Here is a 26,262-nt window from a genome sequence, read left to right on the forward strand (position 1 = left end):
GAGAGGAGGGGATGGGGTCAAGCGGGCAGGTTGTTGGGCGGCCTGCAGTCACAAGTCGCGAGATTTTATCTGAGCTCAGGTGCATCCTTTTCCCATTGATCATTCTTGAAATGTTTCTACAACTTGATTGGAGTCCACCTGTGTTAAATTCAATTGATTGGACATGATTTTGAAAGTCACACACCTGTCTATACAGTGGGGGAAAAAAGTATTTAGTCAGCCACCAATTGTGCAAGTTCTCTCACTTAAAAAGATGAGAGAGGCCTGTAATTTTCATCATAGGTACACGTCAACTATGACAGACAAAATGAGAAAGAAAAATCCAGAAAATCACATTGTAGGATTTTTAATGAATTTATTTGCAAATTATGGTGGAAAATAAGTATTTGGTCAATAACAAAAGTTTCTCAATACTTTGTTATATACCCTTTGTTGGCAATGACACAGGTCAAACGTTTTCTGTAAGTTTTCACAAGGTTTTCACACACTGTTGCTGGTATTTTAGCCCATTCCTCCATGCAGATCTCCTCTAGAGCAGTGATGTTTTGGGGCTGTCGCTGGGCAACACAGACTTTCAACTCCCTCCAAAGATTTTCTATGGTGTTGAGATCTGGAGACTGGCTAGGCCACTCCAGGACCTTGAAATGCTTCTTTACGAAGCCACTCCTTCGTTGCCCGGGCGGTGTGTTTGGGATCATTGTCATGCTGAAAGACCCAGCCACGTTTCATCTTCAATGCCCTTGCTGATGGAAGGAGGTTTTCACTCAAAATCTCACGATACATGGCCCCATTCATTCTTTCCTTTACACGGATCAGTCGTCCTGGTCCCTTTGCAGAAAAACAGCCCCAAAGCATGATGTTTCCACCCCCATGCTTCACAGTAGGTATGGTGTTCTTTGGATGCAACTCAGTATTCTTTGTCCTCCAAACACGACGAGTTGAGTTTTTACCAAAAAGTTATATTTTGGTTTCATCTGAGCATATGACATTCTCCCAATCCTCTTCTGGATCATCCAAATGCACTCTAGCAAACTTCAGACGGGCCTGGACATGTACTGGCTTAAGCAGGGGGACACGTCTTGCACTGCAGGATTTGAGTCCCTGGCGGCGTAGTGTGTTACTGATGGTAGGCTTTGTTACTTTGGTCCCAGCTCTCTGCAGGTCATTCACTAGGTCCCCCTGTGTGGTTCTGGGATTTTTGCTCACCGTTCTTGTGATCATTTTGACCCCACGGGGTGAGATCTTGCGTGGAGCCCCAGATCGAGGGAGATTATCAGTGGTCTTGTATGTCTTCCATTTCCTAATAATTGATCCCACAGTTGATTTCTTCAAACCAAGCTGCTTACCTATTGCAGATTCAGTCTTCCCAGCCTGGTGCAGGTCTACAATTTTGTTTCTGGTGTCCTTTGACAGCTCTTTGGTCTTGGCCATAGTGGAGTTTGGAGTGTGACTGTTTGAGGTTGTGGACAGGTGTATTTTATACTGATAACAAGTTCAAACAGGTGCCATTAATACAGGTAACGAGTGGAGGACAGAGGAGCCTCTTAAAGAAGAAGAAGTTACAGGTCTGTGAGAGCCAGAAATCTTGCTTGTTTGTAGGTGACCAAATACTTATTTTCCACCATAATTTGCAAATAAATTCATTAAAAATCCTACAATGTGATTTTCTGGATTTTTTTCTTCTCAATTTGTCTGTCATAGTTGACGTGTACCTATGATGAAAATTACAGGCCTCTCTCATCTTTTTAAGTGGGAGAACTTGCACAATTGGTGGCTGACTAAATACTTTTTTCCCCCACTGTATATAGGGAGCTGGTCTCTGAATGGGGGTTGCCCACCGTGCCACTGCCATCTCCGCTACACGTCACCTCACTGGACAATAAACCCCTTGGATCAGGCACTATTACGCACGTAATAGTGCCTGATCCGTACACGTGAGTACGCAGATCTCTCCGATGTCTTCTCTTCATTAAAGGCTACGTGTCTCCCTCCTCACAGGCCCTGTGACTACGCCATTGACCTGCTGGAGGGACAACACCCCCCAAAGAGTCGCATTTACCCCCTTTCCATGACGGAGACTGAGGCCATGGAGAAGTATGTTGTGGAGACACTGAAACAGGGGTTCATCAGACGCTCTACCTCTCCTGCCTCCGCCAGCTTCTTTTTCGTGGCCAAAAAAGATGGAGGACTGAGACCATGCATTGACTACAGGGGGCTGAACGCAGTCACCACCAAGTACCGGTACCCCCTCCCTCTGGTTCCGTCGGCCATCGAGCAGCTACGAGGGGCCCGGTACTTTACCAAGTTGGACCCGAAGACTGCCTACAACCTGATCCGAATCCGGGAAGGGGACGAGTGGAAGATGGCATTCAGCAGTACCTCAGGCCACTATGAATACTGCGTCATTCCCTACGGCCTCGCCAACGCACCTTCTGTGTTCCAGTCCTTCGTCAATGACGTGTTCCGGGACATGCTGAGTAGACAGGTGGTGGTGTACATCGATGATATCCTGATCTACTCTGATCTACTCAGCTACGTTCGAGGAGTATGTCAGGGATGTCCGAGCTGTCCTACTCCTCCGGGAACACAGCCTGTTGGTGAAAGGGGAGAAATGCGAATTCCACCAACAGGCCATCTCCTTCCCGGGATACCGGATCAGTCCTCAGGGGGTGTTCATGGAAGGAGTGAAGACGGACGCTGTCAGGTCATGGCCAGTTCCCACCACCATCAAGGGCCTACAGAGCCTCCTGGGCTTCGCTAATTTCTACCAGCGTTTCATCAGGTCCTTCAGCTCCATAGCCGCCCCGCTCACCTCTCTCCTTAAGGGGGGGCCTCAGAAACGGGCCTGGAGCCCTGAGGCTGACGCTGCCTTCAAGAGGCTGAAAGAGAGATGATCCCTCTCGTCCTTTCATCCTGGAGGTGGACGCATCGGAGGAGGGCGTGGGTGCGGTCCTCTCCCAGCGGCACGGTAAGCCAGAGAAAATGTATCCCTGTGCCTTTTTCTCTAAAAAGCTTACCCCCACAGAGAGGAACTATGGAGTTGGAGACAGGGAGCTGTTGGCGGTGGTCCTCGCTCTGGAGGATTGGAGACACTGGCTGGAGGGCGGAGTCCATCCATTCCGGATTATTACTGACTATCGGAATTTGGAGCACATGAAACGGATCAACTCTCGTCAAGCCAGGTGGGCCTAATTTCTCACTCGCATCCAATTCATTCTGTCCTACCGCCCAGGATCCCAGAATGTGAAGGCAGACGCACTCTCCAGAATGCACCATACCAGAGAAAGGAAGGATCTGGGGGGTCCTATCCTGCCCTCGTCTCTCATCGTTGCACCTGTCGTTTGGGATGTGGACGAAGACATCCGCCTGGCGGCTCAGGAGGACCCAGCACCTGCTGTGTATGTTCCCACCAGTCCCGTGACCGCTTGCTGATCTGGGCGCACACTACCCTTACGGCAGGGCACTCTGGTATTACGCGCACCCTGCATTCTCTAGCCCAAAAATACTGGTGGCCCACCTTGGCTTCTGATGTCTCCCGCTATGTCAACTCCTGTTCCGTGTGTGCCCAAACAAAGAGACCTCGGAACGCCCCGGCAGGCAAACTAGTTCCTCTCCAAGTGCCTCAGCGACCTTGGTCACACCTGTCCATAGACTTTGTCACCGACCTTCCACGTTCTGACGGCTTCACCACAGTCATGGTGGTCGTAGATCGGTTCTCCAAATCATGCCGTTTTTTGCCACTAACTGATCTTCCTTCTGCTCTCCAGGTCCTGTTCCAACAGGTCTTCCGGCATTATGGACTTACGGAGGACATCGTCTCAGACCGTGGCCCCCAATTCACCTCCCGAGTGTGGAAGGCTTTCCTGGAGAAGATCGCGGCCACGGCCAGCCTCACTTCTGGGTATAGGCCTCAGTCGAATGGGCAGGTGGAGCGCATGAACCAGGAGCTGGGGAGGTTTCGTCGTTGCCACTGTCAGGACCGGAAGGGTGAGTGGGTGAAGTTTCTTCCCTGGGCAGAATATCCCTCGTTCACACCTCCACAGGGCTCACTCCCTTCCAGTGCGTCCTGGGGTACCAGCCGGCCCTGGCCCCTTGGACACCCAGCCAGAGCGATGCGCCCGCTGTCGACGAGTGGTTCCACAGGGCCGGACAGGTCTGGGACGCTGCCCATGTCCATCTCCAGAGGGCCATTTGTCGGCAGAAGGATCAAGTCAACCGCCACCGCAGTGAGGCCCCTGTATTCCAGCCTGGGGATCGTGTCTGGCTGTCCACAAAAAACCTCCCTCTCCACCTGCCCTGCAAGAAACTGAGCCCCTGGGTTGTGGGGCCGTTTAAGGTCCTCCGGCCGATAAATGAGGCATCATACCGGCTGCTCCTTCCCCCTCACTACCGTGTCTCACCCACTTTTCATGTGTCTCTCCTCAGGCCGGTGGTTCCTGGTCCTCTGGCGGATGCCATCCCCCGGGGTACGCCTCCTCCACCCCTGGACATTGACGGGAGTCTGGCGTATACACGTAGTCCTGTGTAGCTCAGTTGGTAGAGCATGGCGCTTGCAACGGCAGGGTTGTCGGTTCGATTCCCACGAGGGACCAGTATGAAATAATTTATGCACTCATTAACTGTAAGTCGCTCTGGATAAGAGCGTCTGCTAAATTACTAAAATGTAAAATGTATGCAGTGAGGGACCTGCTGGACTCCAGGTTCCGTGGGGGACGGCTCCATTACCTGGTGGACTGGGAGGGGTATGTTCCTGAGGAGAGGAACTGGGTTCCGGCTGGGGACGTTCTGGACCCCAACCTAATTCGGGACTTCCACCGTTGCCGCCATGACCGGCCCGCTCCTCGTCCTCGGGGTCGTCGTCCTGGCCGGTGACGTTCAGCCGCTGGAGCTGCGCGTCCATGGGGGGGGGGGGGGGGGGGATTAGTGGAACTCCGCAAATGTATCCTATATCTCTCACATTACAAATTGATTTGGAGGATATTACTTTTCAACATTCATTTATAGTAAACGCTACAACTACTATGGCGTTCATGAGAAGAGACCTTAAGTAAACTCAATGCAACCATTTTTTGTTCACCAGATGGCATCGAGGTATATGGAACAACATAGGCTATTTTATAAACAAAGGGCAGAAAGTAATTTTTATCTGAAAGGGTGCATAATAAATTACATGAATGTGTATGTTAAGTTGATATACGTTTGGATAATAACCTATGATATAACATTATATTGTGGTTCCATATATAAATGCCCATCATATAATGTCAAGGAGTGGTATGGAGAGCGTGAGGTTATTTTAGAGTGTAATGGAAAAGTAGGATGTTTTAAGGAGAGGCTTGACTTTGACGGGGTTTCCTGAAGGTTAGAGAACCGTTAAGGATCCAATGACAGGAAAGTCAGTGTCCTTGAAACTACGGTCTGTTTTTTAGGTTCCGCTGGGAGTTTATTTGAAGAAGTGGATTTGTGTTGAGTGAGGATAATTTTTTTTTTTAACAAAAGGATTGTTTGATGTGAGTACCTAGGAGTTTCTAAAGTTCTATATGGAGTATGTGAAGATGTGAAAATAGGATGAAGTTTGTGGGTAATCGATTAATAGAAAGGTAATTAGAGTAATATGTATGTATTAACTTGCTCACCCAAACGTAGACGTACGTCAGGGGTGGGAAATAATAAATAAAGGTTTTCTGAGTTTGTTCCGGTGATGGATCATTTGATAGAGATAAGGGTTAAGAAATGAACTGCCCATAAGGACTGGAATTTATAGACGTAACTTATAACATAGTACAAAGCCAATTTGGGGTTTCCATTAAACTAATTATCATTGCGGAGGTAAGGTGATGTAGTGAAGGAATTTCATTTTGTATCGGATGGTGTCAAGATCGTCATAAGAACCGGACCAAGGCGCAGCGTGATAGGCGTACATCTTTTAATGAGTACTTTAACAATAACAACAAAACGATACGTGAAGTCTAAAGGTTAAACACCAAAAACCTATACAGATCAAGATCCCACAACTAACTGTGCCAAACAGGCTGCCTAAGTATGGTTCCCAATCAGAGACAACGAGAATCAGCTGCCTCTGATTGGGAACCACCCTGGCCAACATAGATCCACACGATCTAGAACATAAACTTAGACAACTGAACATAGAAACTAACACCCTGGCTCAACCTTAAAGAGTCCCCAGAGCCAGGGCGTGACAGTACCCCCCCCCCCCCCCCCCCCCCCCCCCCCCCCCCCCCAAAGGCGCGGACTGCGACCGCGCCAACCAAACACCACAGGATCCGGCTCCGGGCGTGACCACCCCTCTCTCTCTCGCCCTCGTGGTCTGGCCCTGCTGACCGGAGCTGGACTGAACACCGGTGGAGCGGATTGCTCTGGCTCCGGCGTGGAGCAATTGACCGGTGCCGGACCAGGCACAGGTGGAACAGGCACGGACCGTGCCGGACTGACGACGCGCACCACTGGCTTGGTGCGGGGAGCGGGAACGGGCCGGACCGGGCTGACGACGCGCACCACTGGCTTGGTGCGGGGAGCGGGAACGGGCCGGACCGGGCTGGCGACGCGCACCATTGGCTTGGTGCGGGGAGCAGGAGGAACGGGCCGGGCCGGGCTGGCGACGCGCACCACAGGCTTGGTGCGGGGAGCAGGAACAGGCCGGACCGGGCTGGCGACGCGCACCACTGGCTTGGGGCGGGGAGCAGGAACAGGTTGGACCGGGCTGGCGACGCGCACCATTGGCTTGGTGCAGGGAGCAGGAACAGGCCGGACCGGGCTGACGACGCGCACCACTGGCTTGGTCCGGGGAGCAGGAACGGGCCGGACCGGGCTGACGACGCGCACCACTGGCTTGGTGCGGGGAGCAGGAACGGGCCGGGCTGGCGACGCGCACCACAGGCTTGGTGCGGGGAGCAGGAACAGGCCGGACCGGGCTGGCAAAGCGCACCACTGGCTTGGTGCGGGGAAGGAACAGGCCGGACCGGGCTGGCGACGCGCACCATTGGCTTGGTGCGGGGAGCAGGAGGAACGGGCCGGACCGGGCTGACGACGCGCACCACTGGCTTGGTGCGGGGAGCGGGAACGGGCCGGACCGGGCTGACGACGCGCACCACTGTCTTGGTGCGGGGAGCAGGAACGGGCCGGACCGGGCTGACGACGCGCACCACTGGCTTGGTGCGGGGAGCAGGAACGGGCCGGACCGGGCTGACGACGCGCACCACTGGCTTGGTGCGGGGAGCAGGAACGGGCCGGACCGGGCTGACGACGCGCACCACTGGCTTGGTCCGGGGAGCAGGAACGGGCCGGACCGGGCTGACGACGCGCACCACTGGCTTGGTGCGGGGAACAGGAACGGGCCGGGCTGGCGACGCGCACCACAGGCTTGGTGCGGGGAGCAGTAACAGGCCGGACCGGGCTGGCAAAGCGCACCACTGGCTTGGTGCGGGGAAGGAACAGGCCGGACCGGGCTGGCGACGCGCACCACTGTCTTGGTGCGGGGAGCAGGAACGGGCCGGACCGGGCTGACGACGCGCACCACTGGCTTGGTGCGGGGAGCAGGAACGGGCCGGGCTGGCGACGCGCACCACAGGCTTGGTGCGGGGAGCAGGAACAGGCCGGACCGGGCTGGCAAAGCGCACCACTGGCTTGGTGCGGGGAAGGAACAGGCCGGACCGGGCTGGCGACGCGCACCATTGGCTTGGTGCGGGGAGCAGGAGGAACGGGCCGGACCGGGCTGACGACGCGCACCACTGGCTTGGTGCGGGGAGCGGGAACGGGCCGGACCGGGCTGACGACGCGCACCACTGTCTTGGTGCGGGGAGCAGGAACGGGCCGGACCGGGCTGACGACGCGCACCACTGGCTTGGTGCGGGGAGCAGGAACGGGCCGGACCGGGCTGACGACGCGCACCACTGGCTTGGTCCGGGGAGCAGGAACGGGCCGGACCGGGCTGACGACGCGCACCACTGGCTTGGTGCGGGGAACAGGAACGGGCCGGGCTGGCGACGCGCACCACAGGCTTGGTGCGGGGAGCAGGAACAGGCCGGACCGGGCTGGCAAAGCGCACCACTGGCTTGGTGCGGGGAGGGAACAGGCCGGACCGGGCTGGCGACGCGCACCACTGTCTTGGTGCGGGGAGCAGGAACGGGCCGGACCGGGCTGACGACGCGCACCACTGGCTTGGTGCGGGGAGCAGGAACGGGCTGGACCGGGCTGACGACGCGCACCACTGGCTTGGTCCGGGGAGCAGGAACGGGCCGGACCGGGCTGACGACGCGCACCACTGGCTTGGTGCGGGGAGCAGGAACGGGCCGGGCTGGCGACGCGCACCACAGGCTTGGTGCGGGGAGAAGGAACAGGCCGGACCGGGCTGGCAAAGCGCACCACTGGCTTGGTGCGGGGAAGGAACAGGCCGGACCGGGCTGGCGACGCGCACCATTGGCTTGGTGCGGGGAGCAGGAGGAACGGGCTGGGCCGGGCTGGCGACGCGCACCACAGGCTTGGTGCGGGGAGCAGGAACAGGCCGGACCGGGCTGGCGACGCGCACCACTGGCTTGGTGCGGGAGCAGGAACAGGTTGGACCGGGCTGGCGACGCGCACCATTGGCTTGGTGCAGGGAGCAGGAACAGGCCGGACCGGGCTGGCGACGCGCACCACTGGCTTGGTGCGGGGAGCAGGAACAGGCCGGACCGGGCTGGCGACGTGCACCACAGGCTTGGTGTGAGGGACAGGAACAGGCCGGACCGTACTGGGAACACACACCACTGGCCTTGTGCGGGGATCAGGAACGGGCCGGACCGGACTGGTAACACACCTCAGTACCTCTCGCCGTGCCAATACACTCTCCTTCCCCCTCATGACCAATGGCCCCCGTAACCTGGTGGCCTCCTCTCCTAGTCCACAAACTCGCCCTGTAGCTGCCTCCAGCAGCCCCGTCGTCCATGCCGTGTGCCCCCCCCAAAAAAAATATTGGGGTTGCCTCTCGCCTGTCCGACGACGGCACGGTTGGCGCCGTACCTCCTCTCTCGCCAGGGCTTTAACTTTTGCACATGGCCCTTTGCCCGCGAACATGTCCTCCCACAACCACCATTCGCCCACCTGGGACATCGCCAACTTCTCCAGTTCCTTTCCTGGTGTTTGCTCCTGAACACGCTGCTTGGTCCTTCTTTGGTGGGATCTTCTGTCACGATCGTCGTAAGAACCGGACCAAGGCGCAGCGTGATAGGCGTACATCTTTTAATGAGTACTTTAACAATAACAACAAAACAACAAAACGATACGTGAAGTCTAAAGGTTAAACACCACAAACCTATACAGATCAAGATCCCACAATTAACTGTGCCAAACAGGCTGCCTAAGTATGGTTCCCAATCAGAGACAACGAGAATCAGCTGCCTCTGATTGGGAACCACCCTGGCCAACATAGATCCACACGATCTAGAACATAAACCTAGAAAACTAAACCTAGAAACTAACACCCTGGCTCAACCTTAAAGAGTCCCCAGAGCCAGGGCGTGACAGATGGTGAGAAGATAAGCCAGTATAATTGCGCTATTTGTGTGTCATTTCAATAGCATTGGGGCAATGGCATAGAGTAAACAAATCTGGGTTTCTGAGTGTAATTCTACTGTTGGTATGTGTTGCTTAGACAGATACTACAAAGTATTTATTTTTGGTGATGTAGAATGGAAGATTTATCAGCGTGCTGGGTTCAAATTGAAGGACTCACTTATTTAACAGGAATAGCGAGACGATTTCGAGGTAGTTATTTTCTTTGGGTTGCCTAATGGTTTGCTAGATAAACAATTGAGAATGGTGGCGTAATGTCAATCAATAAATTGGATATTAATACTATGTATATAAATTAAATATATGATTGTCAACTACAGCAAGTGTTTGGTTTGTTACTTGTAGCCTACTTAGAAAGGACAGTTACCCAGATCTGCTGACTTCTAGTAATGGCGGATTGGTATTATCTTCATTGATAAAGGGGATAATAATAGTATAGGGACGACACACAGAGAAGCGAGTGTCTTATCTTAATGGGAAGTGAAGCAAGGGGACAAAGAGAATAAAAAGAGTATTAACAAAACACCAGGGATTATGAAGCAGTGTTGGAAGGGAGCAGAGTATGAAAGATGGAGGAACTACAGAAATATTACTCACACAATATCGTAACAGATAAACTGAACCAATCATGAAGCTACAACAGCAATCTAGGATTGTGAAAGTTGTTAAGTTAGTTTTTAACCCTACGATAGAGGTAAAGGCAGAACGCTGTTTGAGAACGGTTTCTATTTGTTGTTTGGAGAGTTTCTAGGTGTTGATCAGTGGGTGTTAGCAACTGGGGTTCGCTGAACGTGAGACAGCTGTAAGTGTCATAATGGGTTAAGTTTGGTGTAACCGGATCACTGGTTGCTGTGGAAAAGGAGGAAGTCAAAGGGGGGTGAGTGTTACCGGTGTGAAATGGGTAGCTAGTTAGCGGCGTTAACTAGTAGCGTTTCGATAGGTGACATAACTTGCTCTGAGACCTTGAAGGAGTTTGCCTTGCTCTGCAAGGTCGCGCCATTTGTTGAATGACGAGTAATGGTGCTTCGAGGGTGACTGTTGTTAATGTGTGCAGAGGGTTACTGGTTCAAGCCATGTAGGGAAGGAAGCAAAACTGTTACATGGATGCTGTTGACCTAGATCACTCGGTGAATTGATACGATTTTACGGAAGAGATTGTCCTACCAACCCATGGCGAATAGGATAACATAGTAATTCAAGTTGCATCTCTGTGAATAGATGTTTTGTTTGTTTTGACTATAACGTTACAATAATTTGTCACCTGATAAAGTACTGTTAGATGGAAAGACAGCGGTAGAGGATAATAGAGATTGTAGAGGGTTTTCTGTGTTAAAAGGAAAGTAGGTTAATTGGGAGATGGGAAATGTTGCATTGGATTGTTTGAGTAGACTGGTATTAAAATAATTATTTATAGTTAAGGTCAATGAAAAGCTATTATTAAGTAGTAGTCGTTTGTGGATAGAATTGACTTATGCCATGATTTACTAAGCGGGTGAAAGAGTCGTGCTCGTTGTGCTATATCGGGATGTAAAGGACGCAGAGGGTAATGTGGAGCACATATCTAGATAGTTGAATAGGGAACGTTCTTTGACGATTTGTAATTATTATTATTAAATTCTATAGTTTGTTTAAACACCAGTGAATTATGCAGACAGTTAATTCATTCTAAAACCGATAATCTGTTTCTGGTACGTTGAACAATGGGAGGTCGTTTTTACTATTTGGCTGATGGAGAAGTAAAAATGTTTTGTAAGTTCTGAATTTATTAAACAATAGGGTTTTATTTTAAAACATCAATGCAACAAGTAAAGATGATTACATTACCGAAAAGGGGTTATAGGTTTGTAATAGTAGGTGTAGTCAGCTTAATGAAACATGGTATTGTCTGAGTTTTGAGTATAATTATTTGTTATAGGAGTGTGGAAGTACACTACAGTAGGTATGTTAAAGAAGACTTAGGCGATCACATCTCAAACAAATTGTTAATAAACGGTTGAAATCTAATATCATTGATTCTTTACGCGTAGTAATTGATTATATTTGTGAATGTCTCAAATATTACATATAGAGGGGTGACAGGAACAATCTAAGGGGTAAGTCATCCAGTAAAGATACCATGATGATTTGATATGGGATAAGATGAAGCCGATTTTGGGGGTTTGATAATCATTGTGAGACTTAAAAAGAATGAGGTATGAAGTAATCATTTAAAAATACTCATTGTAAACTCAAAGAACCTTGAGTGGTTTTCATCTTTTGAGAGATTTTATGTAATCTTCTTCTGGAGTAGTTATGAGGAATTAGATTGAAACAAACGATGATTGATGTGAGGTAGGATGGGGTATATCTGCATCATGTTTTGTGTGTAATTAATATTTTTGGATTGCTGATTATAATTAAATGTTAACGAAATGTGTACTTTCTCTTCCAGGAAAATGGGGATTTCCTTATCTCTCAGTGGGATGTTTCAAAAGTCTTTGGGCTAGGTGGAGCAGTTAGTCAAATTCGGCAGTCTTATAATTAGATCATAAGAGGGAGCTACTGAATTAAATAAGGCCTGGCCATTTTTGTTTGTTGTTTTTTTTTTTTTGATTTAGATTTTAGGGGGTTTTAACGGGTCAGAGATGATAAGTCTTAAAGGAACACACACATGGAACTTTCTGAAGTTTTTTCTTTTTATGAGTGAGTTTTGGGTAAACACGTGATTTCCTTTGAGAAGAAATGTAATAAGGACTTACTGTACACTGGGGATACACAACATTTATGAAATGTTTTGACTGTGGTTAATGATTAGTTTATACTATAGAATGGAACACTTCTTTGAAGGGTTTGAATGACCTCTGAACTCTGTCCTGACTTTCTAGTGTGAATTGATCACCCACACTGGAAAGCCAAGAGGCATGGGATGAGGAATTTAAGGTAATTTATTATACAGAGTTGAGGGTAATTTATAATACTGATAATTATGAAGAAGTTTATAATTTGGCAATAGTTATATATATGATGCGGACCATAATAAGGTCAGAGTGAAAGAGCTAGTACTGAATGAGGAAAACCTGGCGCTAGTCAAGTTTGATATTACTTGAATTACTTTATGGGATACAATTAAGTTGTCATTTGAATGTAATTTATTATTTTGGTTTAACAAACAATGTCGTTGTTTTGTTTTTGAAGTGGCGCAGTGGTCTATGCAGTGCTAGTTGTGCCACTAGAGATCCTGGTTCGAATCCAGGCTCTGTCGTAGCCGGCCGCGACCGGGAGACCCATGGGGCGGCGCACAATTGGCCCAGCGTCGTCCAGGATAGGGGAGGGAATGGCCAGCAGGGATGTAGCTCAGTTGGTAGAGCATGGCGTTTGCAACGTCAGGGTTGTGGGTTCGATTCCCACGGGGGGCCAGTATGAAAAATAAAAAAATAATGTATGCACTGTCACGATCGTCTACCAATGAGGAGGACCAAGGCGCAGCGTTGAATGTGAACATGATAAGACTTTATTAAATCAAGCACGAACAAAACAATAAACGACTCGTAACGTCCAACGGTAAACATATACCGACACGGAACAAAAACCCACAAACACAAAGTGAAAAACAGACAGTTAAATATGGCTCCCAATCAGAGACAACCAGCCAACCGCTGACACTCGTTGCCTCTGATTGGGAGTCACTAAGGCAAACATAGAAAACAACAAACCAGAACCCCCAACATAGAAACACACCACATAGAACAACGGACTGCGACCGCGCCTCAAAAAGAGCAAAACAGGGGAGGGCTGGGTGGGCATACCTCCTCTGCGGCGGTTCTGGCTCCGGGCTTGACCCCCACTCCTTCTCTAACCCCCCAAAGTACCCCTGGTCCGGTCTGGCCCTGCTGACCAGAGCTGAACTGAACACTGGTGGAGCGGATTGCTCTAGCTCCGGCGTGACGCAGCACCTGACCGGTGCCGGACCCGCCACCGGTGGAACAGGCACGGGCCGTGCTGGACTGACGACGCACACCATTGACTTGGTGCGGGGAGCAGGAACGGGCCGTGCCGGGCTGACGACGCGCACCACTGACTTGGTGCGGGGAGCAGGAACGGGCCGTGCCGGGCTGACGACGCGCACCACTGACTTGGTGCGGGGAGCAGGAATGGGCCGGACTGGGCTGGCGACGCGCACCACAGACTTGGTGCGGAGAGCAGGAACGGGCCGGACCGGGCTGGCGACGCGCACCACAGACTTGGTGCGGAGAGCAGGAACGGGCCGGACAGGGCTGACGAAACGCACCACAGACTTGGTGCGGGGAGCAGGAATGGGCCGGACTGGGCTGGCGACGCGCACCACAGACTTGGTGCGGAGAGCAGGAACAGGCCGGACCGTACTGGGAACACACACCACTGGCACTACGTGGGGATCAGGAACAGGCCGGACCGGACTGGCAACACTCGCCAGTACCTCTCGCCGTGCCTCTACATCTTCCACCCCCTCTTCGACCAGTGGCCCCCGTAACCTGGCGGCCTCCTCTGCCAATCCGCTGGGCCGCTCTGCCGCGGTCTCCTGCTGGCCCGTCGTCCACGGCGTTAGCCCCCCCCTAAAAATTTTCGGGGCGTCTCTCCTACCCGTGGACCAGGTCTCCATGTCCCTCGCCAGCCGTTCGCCCTTCTGCCACAATGTCAAGCCCTTCTCTTCCTCACTCGGCTTGACCCAGTCGAGGAGGCGAAGGAGATCTGTCAGGGATCTCCCTGGCGATGGCTCCTGGACACGCTGCTTGGTCACATCTTGGTGGGTTTTTCTGTCACGATCGTCTACCAATGAGGAGGACCAAGGCGCAGCGTTGAATGTGAACATGATAAGACTTTATTAAATCAAGCACGAACAAAACAATAAACGACTCGTAACGTCCAACGGTAAACATATACCGACACGGAACAAAAACCCACAAACACAAAGTGAAAAACAGACAGTTAAATATGGCTCCCAATCAGAGACAACCAGCCAACCGCTGACACTCGTTGCCTCTGATTGGGAGTCACTAAGGCAAACATAGAAAACAACAAAGCAGAACCCCCAACATAGAAACACACCACATAGAACAAACACACCCTGGCTCAACAACTAGAGTCCCATAGCCAGGGTGTGACATGCACTCACTAACTGTAAGTCGCTCTGGATAAGAGCGTCTGCTAAATGACTAAAATGTAAAATGAATCACGATGTGAGTCATGCGTCTAAAGGGGGGGAAGTACTGCTCACATTAGGTTTTTTTGTAAATATGAAAATTGTATTAAGAATATGAGCAGTAGACATTAATGTGTTAGGGGTTAGATTAAATATTTTAGGTGAAAATGTATTTGTGGTATAAGGCAGGATGTAGAGGAGGCCTGTCTATGAAACTAGTGACCTATAACAAGCTGCAAAAATGTGCACTTCCTAATATCAAAGCTTCTCCTGACTGAAAAGACGACAGGGTATAATAGCATACGGTGTCGCACCTAACAATGTTGCTAAGACTTTCTTCCCACGGGTGAAGGCTTCTTTGCCAAACCTAACAGGAGAATCTGGGCATTGTATGCGCCCTGGAGACTGGCGGTAAAGGATTACAGAAGTAAGAGATGGACAAAACCCAGGTAGGGAGGTCAGTACTAGGTGTTGCTGGCGCAGAAAGAGATCCCTGCATCTGTGTGTCCCACTGTAGGAGTGTTCCAACTCAGAGGAGGAAGATGGCACCGCCACGGCGGAGCATTGTTTTCTTTTGTGTCTGTGTCTGTCTTTCTTTGCAGCAGGGACTCTCAACTTCCCTACTAGTATGCTGCAAGAAGGACACACTTCACAGAGCGATGTTGATAAATAGAGAAGGACTCTGCATGATCCTAGACCATAGTGAAGGAAGAAGGTTCAGATCTAAAAGGACCATACATCGTCACCCAGTCTACACCAACAGATGTATGGATACAGGGGAGATCGACCTGGTATCATGTAAACCACTGCAACAGACTACTACGAGGAAACCGACGACTAGAGACTGACTGTCACGCCATTCATTTCCCTAACAGAAATTGGGAAGTATATTAGAAATTGGTATTAAGAATAATTGGTCGAACATAATCTTTTGTCATATAGTCAATGCTTATATGGATTTATTGGATTAGGAATGAACTCTATTAAACTGCTATGTGCTGTCTTCTATTGAGGTAAATACAGATGGTGTCTTGAATCATAGCAGGGATAATTTGGCCTAGAATGGTGTGAACCTAAATAAAAGAAACAACCTATGAACCGGCTGAAGATGAACATCAGAGGCGTTGAAGATGTTCCTGTACAGTACCACTTCTACCTGCAACCGGTCTACAACAGCCAATCGAAGCTATCAAAGGATTTCCTCTCATGTTTTTATCTTGCGGGAGTGGGACAGGAGTCCACCATTGAGTGAGAATGGAGAAAGATCTGTTCAAACACAACATCTCTGATGTTGTTGGTATAATGGTTCGCAAATGGACAAGACACAATGGGGTGTAGTGATGGTGGTGACTCGGATGAGACATTGAAGTTGGGACATTGTTTGATTGATAAGGACCAAGTGAATCAATAAGAATAGTCATTCTAAATTTGGTTGAGATAAGTAATTTGGTTTTGGTTATAATTGATAAGGTGACTGAGTGATTTAAGTCAATCATTAGTATATATATTAGTAACTAAAGATGTTTAAACTATTTTCAGCATGAAGGGTATTCCTTGTACTATTGCGAGATAACGGTCTTAAATAGATATTATGGTTAAAACAGCAATACGTTATGGTAATGTCTTAGGATACACTTATATGATTTATTTTGAGTAGAAACTTTTGAATCTTACTGTTTGAAACAGTTAATATGAGGATTGTGACTGATATCATGAAAATGTGGATTATTAAGTTACCGTATTCACATATTAGTCACTATATACATTTGAAGTATTGGGAGGTATTGATATGGATGTTTAGAGTGGTACATATCTCTGTTGCTAGGCAATAACTTAATTGGTTCCTATCATGGGGTTTTAGTGTGTTTGACATAGGAATGTTTATGCAATTTCCATCTGATCTGACCTTTGGTTGAATTCCTCAATCCTAAATGGTCCAAGGCTGTACTGATTTAACAGGGACTGAAACCACAGTGTTATCCTGTGTATCTCTCCTCAGGCATATTATCAGAGCAGCGTCAGGGTTGAACAGAGTTGAACATTAAACATTTTACCTATTCACAGTCTTGGATTTTCAAGCAATTGGGTGGGAAATGTCACTCATGGGACACTATGCAATTGATAATCGCATAGCATTGGAGGCTATTACAGTAGATAAAGGGGGAATGTATGCGATTATAGGGGGAAATGCATGTTGTACATTCTTGCCATCAGAATAGGTTATGGGAAATTAACTAAAGCTATGGGAAATATATTAGAGAAAGACAGGAGTGGAAATGTGGAAACAAGACTACCTCAGTCAATCAGATAGCGCATTTGTATGTTTTGTTTGTTTGGTTCAAGTAATGTTATATCTGTGGAATTTCACTTACAACATCACAATAATGAAAAGGGTGAATTGATATAACGACTTTTAATACAGGATTTATTAATGTATGTAAACTCATAAGCTGTATGTGAGGGACAGAGGAGGGAGAAGGACACGCCAGGTGTTATTGATGTCACGGGTGAGTGACAGAGGGTCGGTGTGCCAAGATAGATTGGGGGCCACTGTTGCTAATCTTAGAAGGAGTGCGTGAGGGCCTGGCTATGGTGCCACACGATACCATGTAGGGTGATACTATTGTAGTAGATGACTGGCACTCAATAATGGTTGTCAACTGTGGGATAGAAGTAGCTCGGAGAGCATTATATAAACTGAGAGATTTTCTATGGAAGTCATTCAGATGACAAGAGGCTACGCACGTACCGCTTGTCATAGAATCCAGTATTGTAAACATTAAATTATGACTGAATCAACTCCCCATATAAGTGGTCGACTACTCTCTTGCATCCTGAACTTCTCGATACCAGAAACTCATCATAACAGTAGTGTGTGTGTGTGTGTATATTATATATATATATATATATATATATATATATATATATATATATATATACACACAGAAATAAGACATCTCTTGCTTCTCTGAGTGTTTGTTTAATAGCCTACTGATTCCGTGAGCACCAAGCCTCATGCAACTGCAAAATGTCAGATGAAGCAATTTCACAGATTCGGCTGTTTTTAATAATAATAAATAAATAATATGCCATTTAGCAGACGCTTTTATCCAAAGCGACTTACAGTCATGCGTGCATACATTTTTTGTGTATGGGTGGTCCCGGGGATCGAACCCACTACCTTGGCGTTACAAGCGCCGTGCTCTACCAGCTGAGCTACAGAGGACCATAATCCATAATCTTTGCTATGCTTTAATAAAGGCTTTACATTTATTTTTTCGTTAGAACAGTGCTATTACTTATAATCTATTTAGTGTTGTTTACACTGTTCCAAACGGGCAGAAAAATTATATTGTAATCTTAAAGCACCTGTTTGTCACACATAATATGCACGCAGCACTCCTTTTTCTTGATCTCCTTCTTATTGTCATTATTACAATTATTATTATGATAATCATTACAGTAATATGTCATTATCATTAGTAGGCTTTGTATAGTAGCCTTGTATAACCACCACTGAGAGCTGTAGAGCGCGTCCTATTTAGTCTTAATACCGTAACTTACTTAGGCCTATATTTCAATATATAGGCTACTGTTTCAATATATAGGCTACTGTATCAATCAATCAATAATTCATTCGTTCATGTCATCGCACAGCATACGCGTCATTCATGCTTTGAAATGCGATCAAGTGTTTTAGTTTTAAAATTAAATAACAAAGGGAGCTTTGATTAATTAGCATAAACAATAAATAAACCGCAATTCACGAATGCATGCAACCGTTTTTAGTCTTTGCTGTAATAAAGGCTTTATATATTTTTGTATTTTATTCATTAGAACAAACTGGTACACTTAGTGTTGTTTACACTGTTCCAAATGGTCAGAAACAATAATAATATTGTAATCAAACAGCAACTGGTTGGCACACATAATTATCATGCAACACTTGCTCCTATACCCTCCCTTTTCTTGATCTCCAGTAGTTTCCACAACTAAGTCAAATGTCTTCCACAAATCTGACTTCCCCTTTCCCTCCTGAGCAACCAGTAAACATTCTCCCGTTTCGAATTTCTTTTTCACGTCCCCCGCATCCATTTTGCTGTCACGTGTTCAGAGTTTGTTATAACCAATTTACTGATGTGATTATGATATGCTATAGGTCAGGCCCTATTGATCACATGCATGCGAGGCTTACATGTTTCACGTAAAGAGAGCATGGGTTGAGGGAATAGGGAATGTTTTTCCTAAACAAGTTAGGAATTTAGTTAACAGCACTTTTCAGTCAGAAACAAGTAAGAACGGAAAGGCTGAAATGATGTTGCAGCTTCAGGACGGACATCCCAATAAACACTTGCTGTGCTGTGGTGCCTTCTCGCTGCAGTAGGGAGTAGAGCGAGACAACGTGTGCCAATCACACAATCCATTTTAGAATAAGGCTGTAATGTAACGAAATGTGGAAAAAGTCAAGGGGTCTGAATAACTTCCTAATTCACTGTAATACATCTGACAGTCAACTTTCTAGTTCCACACTAGGGCTGTCCCCCATACAGTGAGGGAAAAACGTATTTGATCCCCTGCTGATTTTGTACGTTTGCCCACTGACAAAGACATGATCAGTCTATAATTTTAATGGTAGGTTTATTTGAACAGTGAGAGACAGAATAACAACAACAAAATCCAGAAAAACACGTCAAAAATGTTATAAATTGATTTGCATTTTAATGAGGGAAATAAGTATTTGACCCCTCTGCAAAACATGACTTAGTACTTGGTGGCAAAACCCTTGTTGGCAATCACAGAGGTCAGACGTTTCTTGTAGTTGGCCACCAGGTTTGCACACATCTCAGGAGGGATTTTGTCCCACTCCTCTTTGCAGATCTTCTCCAAGTCATTAAGGTTTCGAGCCTGACGTTTGGCAACTCGAACCTTCAGCTCCCTCCACAGATTTTCTATGGGATTAAGGTCTGGAGACTGGCTAGGCCACTCTAGGACCTTAATGTGCTTCTTCTTGAGCCGGTCATTGTCATGCTGGAATACTCATCCACGACCCATTTGCAATGCCCTGGCTGAGGGAAGGAGGTTCTCACCCAAGATTTGATGGTACATGGCCCCGTCCATCGTCCCTTTGACGCGGTGAAGTTGTCCTGTCCCCTTAGCAGAAAAACACCCCCAAAGCATAACGTTTCCACCTCCATGTTTGACGGTGGGGATGGTGTTCTTGGGGTCATAGGTAGCATTCCTCCTCCTCCAAACACGGCGAGTTGAGTTGATGCCAAAGAGCTCGATTTTGGTCTCATCTGACCACAACACTTTCACCCAGTTCTCCTCTGAATCATTCAGATCTTCATTGGCAAACTTCAGACGGGCCTGTATATGTGCTTTCTTGAGCAGGGGGACCTTGCGGGCGCTGCAGGATTTCAGTCCTTCACAGCGTAGTGTGTTACCAATTGTTTTCTTGGTGACTATGGTCCCAGCTGCCTTGAGATCATTAACAAGATCCTCCCGTGTAGTTCTGGGCTGATTCCTCACCGTTCTCATGATCATTGCAACTCCACGAGGTGAGATCTTGCATGGAGCCCCAGGCCGAGGGAGATTTACAGTTATTTTGTGTTTCTTCCATTTGCGAATAATCGCACCAACTGTTGTCACCTTCTCACCAAGCTGCTTGGCGATGGTCTTGTAGCCCATTCCAGCCTTGTGTAGGTCTACAATCTTGTCCCTGACATCCTTGGAGAGCTCTTTGGTCTTGGCCATGGTGGAGAGTTTGGAATCTGATTGATTGATTGCTTCTGTGGACAGGTGTCTTTTATACAAGTAACAAGCTGAGATTAGGAGCACTCCCTTTAAGAGTGTGCTCCTAATCTCAGCTCATTACCCGTATAAAAGACACCTGGGAGCCAGAAATCTTTCTGATTGAGATGGGGTCAAATACTTATTTCCCTCATTAAAATGCAAATCAATTTATAAAATTTTTGACATGTGTTTTTCTGGATTGTTTTGCTGTTATTCTGTCTCTCACTGTTAAAATAAACCTACCATTAAAATTATAGATAATTTCTTTGTCAGTGGGCAAACGTACAAAATCAGCAGGGGATCAAATACTTTTTTCCCCTCACTGTATATAGACAGTGACACTACACATGCACTGAGCTTGTCTGATGCTTTAAGCACACTGTTTGATTCAAATAATGAAGACACACAAATGACTTAAGAAAGAGCCCGAAAGTCACACTGTGTTAAAAAGAATTACAGCGAGTGCCTGTGTGATTGGCACACGTTGTCTCTCTCTCCTCCCTACTGCAGCGAGAAGGCACCACAGCACAGCAAGTACAATGTAAACATATTTTTAATCTGTCTGTCTGCATATTTCAAGATATTGGCATATGGGAGTGTAGTGAGATCCCCAAAGGGGCTGGATGATTCTCTTCTCATCACTAATCTTTAAAAAAGGTATTTTAAAACTTGGAAATGAATTAATCCGCCATCATTAACACAATGGAAAAATCGAATGATTTATTATTGAAATAGCATGGGCAACCAAGAAAAACAAATTGGTACAATTTAAGGCCATGTGGCAAACAATAATGCAAGCACTAGGGATGGAGATTCTGAGTTGTTGTTTGTGTGCGTCTATAAGTTGTTTGTATGTGTATGTTTGCATTTGGTGTGGGAAAAAATAAAATAGAAAAACAATAATTAATTAAATACTATTAAAAAAATAGTGACTTCATTATCAAGCTGACATTGATATGTAAAAAGGTCACATGACTCACAGTTTGAAAGGCAGGAAGGGGGGAGAGAAGGAGCAGAAGGAGACCTGGGACACTGCTCTACCCTCATTCACCAGCTCTCCACTCCACACGGTGTATTTACTCCTGCCTGTAGACAAAGACAAGGGCATAACAGTCAAACACATCCATCAGTAGATAACATCAACACAATGACAGTACTTACCTGCGAAGTGGCTCTGAATGAGAGAATCAGCTCAATGACTAAAACATTAATTATTCATAGTAATAATATCGTAATCCTATTTCCACAAAGATCAACAAATTAGGACATTACCTTTACTTCCTGCAGATGTTTGGCTGTTTGACCTGTTAGAGAACCCAAACAAAATAATTTGTGGATTGGTTGACATTTCTACATCAACACTTATGCATAATTGACATAGACCTGTACCTTAGGGGAGCCATGGGCTTGGCTTGTAACAGAGCATCTTTGCCTTTGAACTGGAAAGAGACCACTGCATAGGGGCACACGTGCCTCGGCCGAGCCTTCAGCTCATCAAAGTCATACTCATAGAAGTATTGCTGTGGGGGGGAGGCCAGAATGAGACGTACAGTAAATACAAGAAACCTCTATGCCGCACTTGCATTTGAGTTAGATTTTCTCCTTCAATATTAACAAATATTGGTTTATTAATCGATTATAATCCAAATTAGAGACCTATCCTCTACATGCAACGTAGTTAGCACCAGTACCTGAGTAAGCTCATAGGCTCTATAGGAGGTGAGAGATGTGACTTTGCTGGCATTCTTGGATAAATGGCTGTCAAACTTGGGCGTGGGGTCCAAAAGGTTCTTAGACATGTTTTCATAGATGCTCTTTACTTTACCCTGTTGGAGAGAGAGATTTGCTTGTTTACTTTCATTCATATTTTTGACCACGTTATGAGAAAACATTTTTGCGAAAAGCAACGAGGTTTTCTTACCTTGATGACCTTGAATATGATGATCTCTCCCATGACTCCAGGATTAAAAGGATTGACCTGCAGTAAGTCTGAGTATTTAGACAAATAAACACCTGAAAGACAAAACGGAAACAATTCAGTCTTATTCCTCCTCATAACCTTTTTACTAGGGCTGGGAATTGCCAGGGACCTTGCAATACGATTTCACAACATTTAGGTGCCGATACGATATGTATTTCGATTCTCATGATTCTACATGTATTGCAATTCGATACTGCGATTTTATTGTGATTTGATGTTCCAAACATATTGCTCACGAGACAAGAGAGAGCATGAGAAAATGACTTTTGATCAGTTGTGGAAATAAAAGTACTGAAAACATGTTGGGTCACTATTTAAAAAGATTGAGAGCAAGCTATAGGATAAAAAATACCAGAGTTTTGGTGCAGGTACAGCCAACTAGCGCTAGCTAACGCTACCTTTTTTACAAATCAATACTTGGGAGTCAAAGTATCAATATAATAACATCCAAAATAATGTTGCGATACGTAACTGTATAAATCTTTCCCCCATCACTACTTTTTATTCTCCAGAAAAATATGTTTAAACTATAATCCTCACTTCTGTTTAGAAATCCCTATACACACATACAGACAATAACTACACAATAACGTCTGCCAACACTTCAACACTCAGGTTTAAATAGCCCAATATTGCTTGGATGATGACCTTACCCTTAGCTGGATTACCCAGAGCTGTGATCCAGCTGTGCCCCACAAGAAGGCCATTCTCACAGATCCATGGGAGCTATAACCAGGGGTGTAACAGTATTATTGCATGTAATATGTACATTCAATATACATATAAATGTGCGGATACTATAGCTCCTCACCTTGATGGTGTCAGCCATCAGGAAACAGTGGGTCTCCTCCAGCTCCTTCTCTGTCCTCCCATCCAGCTTCAGCTCCCTCCTTTTCTCTACAAACTGTCAATCAAACAATGATCAAAGATATTAAACATCAGCGCTGCAGATTCATGGTATTTTTGTATAACGAAAATGTCACCCTAAATCATTGCTTACATTCTTCTCCAGCAGTTCACTATGGACGATTCTTAGCTTGGTGTACGTGAACGTCCCGTTGGAGCTGGCTTCTCTGTAGCTGGAATACAGAATAGTCAAGATGTCCTCAAACTCCCTGGACTCTGAGGACACATACTGGAACAACGCTACAGGGACAGAGACAAGAGACAGTCAGGTTGGTCAATTCAGTTCTATCCCAAATCCCAATCTAAACATATTTGTCCCCTGTGACAAAATAATGTACAATCTATTCTATGCTCAGTTAGAATACTGACCCACACACAAAAACAAACTTGGTTCCATGTAAGCCATTGTGCAACACAAATAACACCCCCTCAGCGTTAGCAAGTCAATGCATGCTTTTTTTCTTATTTTTGTTCAGAAATGAAACTACAGATGCTAGGCTTATAAAAAGCCACATTGGCCAAAATAACCGGAAAATCTGGTTAGGTGCTACTTCTGATGAGACATTGTGCAGTCTATTTTCACAGAAGTGAGAAAACCACACCTCTGACTTGACTTCTGATACACTCTCAAAACAGTTTCAAATCATAACAGGAAGCCTGTGTCTCAATGTGGTAACATCTTCCACAACAATGTGTTACGTGCTGGGCTGCAGGCCTTTCACAAACTAAACCACATTATGAAAAGTAGTCTAATCTGTGTTGGTTGACAAGAGTATCACCTCCTCTACAACATTCATAGATCCATCAAGAACATTTTGGCAGCATAAACAACACACTGATTTAAGACATTGGGGCTCGAGAGAATTACACATCTGCATAAATTGTGTCCTGTAGAAGAGTTTGTCGGGAAGGTTATGCAACAACAATCATGGAGAGTGGTAGCTCCCTGAGTTGTCTATCGTTCTGGTGGTTGGCGTCGGAAAATAACCCTACCACAATATATAATATACAACATATACAAAATAGCTAACATTAGATAGTTAATCCAGAGATTCTTACCTTTGCCTCGATTCGGCAGTCTCGTCCAAATCATTATGGCATTTATAGTTCTTTATGATAGCCACATTAGCGTTTACTTTTTTTCACCTTGTCCTAGAGAGATTTAACGTTACACGTATCAACCTGCAGAAACAATGTGCAAGATGTAGGCTAGCCTACAGTACTGTGCTGATCTAGCAGCATATTGTCGTAGTAAATATATTATGTTATAGCTTGGTCTGACTAAAATCTTGTGCATAACCCATCTTGTGTTGGGCCTTGGGATTTAATACAATGCACAAAGACTTCTATCTTGTCGGCCTTATCAGCAGGTGGCTATGGACAACACCCACGCCATAGGTCTCTCAGCTCTCCCAAACTCACGAGTTATTGCTCTGAGGACATACACACACACACCCCCCCACACACACACACATACACACACACACACACACACACACACATCATCATCGTTAAACATACACACACATACACACACACACATACACACACATACACACACACACACATATACACACACATACACACACATACACACACATCATCATTGTTAAGCACACACACACAAAAAACCCCTTCTCTTAGGAACATCTGAAGACAGAGAACCCGACTCAGAGCCAATGCAATGGAGATGACCTCGACCAACTCATCAGGACCAATCGGAAGATCAGAACTACTAGAATCAACCTACTTTATTTTATTGTATAAAATGTCAGCACACAATGTTTTGGGCGCGCTCTCAGATATCTCCCTACGAGGTTGACGAACGGGTCCGTGCACGCTATTTTCAGATATATTTACCTCTGAATAAACTGCCTTATATTATACAATCATCCACCTTGTCCGAAAGTCTCTACTTGGTCTCCGTTCTCCAGTAAACTTGTGATTATCAACAATATGCACATTTCACACAATACATCTATTTATCTACTTACACATCTACTACACAATGCTCACCAGCACTCTACATCCCAATGGATATCTAGCTACCTACCTGGCCAAGTAAACCATGTTTCACTTCCAGGTGCAATAAAAGCAGGTGACCTAACTAAGCAAGCTTCCTCTAGCTATTAGTTAGCTGAACAGTGACCCTGGTCAAATTCAATGATCTGACAGCTGAAACACAGTTTGTTTACAAGTAACGTTAGTTTAGTTAACTTCCAGAAAAAATGGGTATCTTTGGCAGTAACGGTAGTATCAAAAACATCAGCTGGCTAGCTAGCATATACTGCTAATTTAGCAATTAATTTAGCAATTGAGAAAGTACCTATCTTTTTTTGGTTCTTTCTCGGTATCTGAAAGTTCAAGTGGTCCCCCGCTTTTGGAATATATTGCGTCGAAGTTCCACTTCTCGGTTTCGTCTCGGTACCACCAGCTTGCTCGGAAGAATGCCCGCCATGTTCACTTAGTGTACTTTCGGGGGGTAACGTTGTGTAATATTTCACTGAGCTGTATTTCGATGTAGGGATGTTGTCACCACTGTGGCTCTCCATTTTAGATAGAGGCTGAGTGTTGTTTTCCCATACACTCTGAAGGCAGACACTCAAAAAATCTGGCCTGCTCTTTCACTGATGTATTCGACGCACAGACTCTCCTCCATCCACAACGGGCCGATGCTGGATCAGACGATCAAGGTTTTATCCGAAGGGTTTTGGCGCCGTCTGCGGGTAGATTAAAGGTATGATTGCTAAATTTATATTGACATTTTAGTCATTTAGCAGACGGTCTTATCCATAGCGACTTAAATGTGTCCGCATGCTTCCCAGCCGAATCAGTTCCGTAGAGTTCGTGCATATAT

At 46.5% G+C, this 26,262-nt stretch overlaps 1 protein-coding gene across 1 annotated transcript in view; it reads right to left on the reverse strand.

Moving 5' to 3' along the window:
* LOC311134125 (protein TASOR-like) overlaps positions 1-25,814 on the reverse strand; it is a 37,678-nt gene extending 11,864 nt beyond the window's left edge. Inside the window, exons 1-10 of the mRNA XM_084167710.1 lie at positions 25,732-25,814; positions 24,465-24,557; positions 23,500-23,645; positions 23,311-23,403; positions 23,153-23,225; positions 22,440-22,531; positions 22,210-22,344; positions 21,908-22,038; positions 21,791-21,822; positions 21,499-21,604 (exon numbers count right to left, since the gene is read on the reverse strand). Of these exons, the coding sequence (XP_084023836.1) occupies positions 21,499-21,604; positions 21,791-21,822; positions 21,908-22,038; positions 22,210-22,344; positions 22,440-22,531; positions 23,153-23,225; positions 23,311-23,403; positions 23,500-23,645; positions 24,465-24,498 (842 nt within the window). The 5' untranslated portion in view covers positions 24,499-24,557; positions 25,732-25,814. The remainder of the gene's footprint in view (positions 1-21,498; positions 21,605-21,790; positions 21,823-21,907; positions 22,039-22,209; positions 22,345-22,439; positions 22,532-23,152; positions 23,226-23,310; positions 23,404-23,499; positions 23,646-24,464; positions 24,558-25,731) is intronic.
* Positions 25,815-26,262: the final 448 nt, after the last annotated feature.

Source organism: Coregonus lavaretus, assembly GCF_964263955.1.
Source record: "Coregonus lavaretus genome assembly, chromosome: 8".
Taxonomy (NCBI): domain Eukaryota; kingdom Metazoa; phylum Chordata; class Actinopteri; order Salmoniformes; family Salmonidae; genus Coregonus; species Coregonus lavaretus.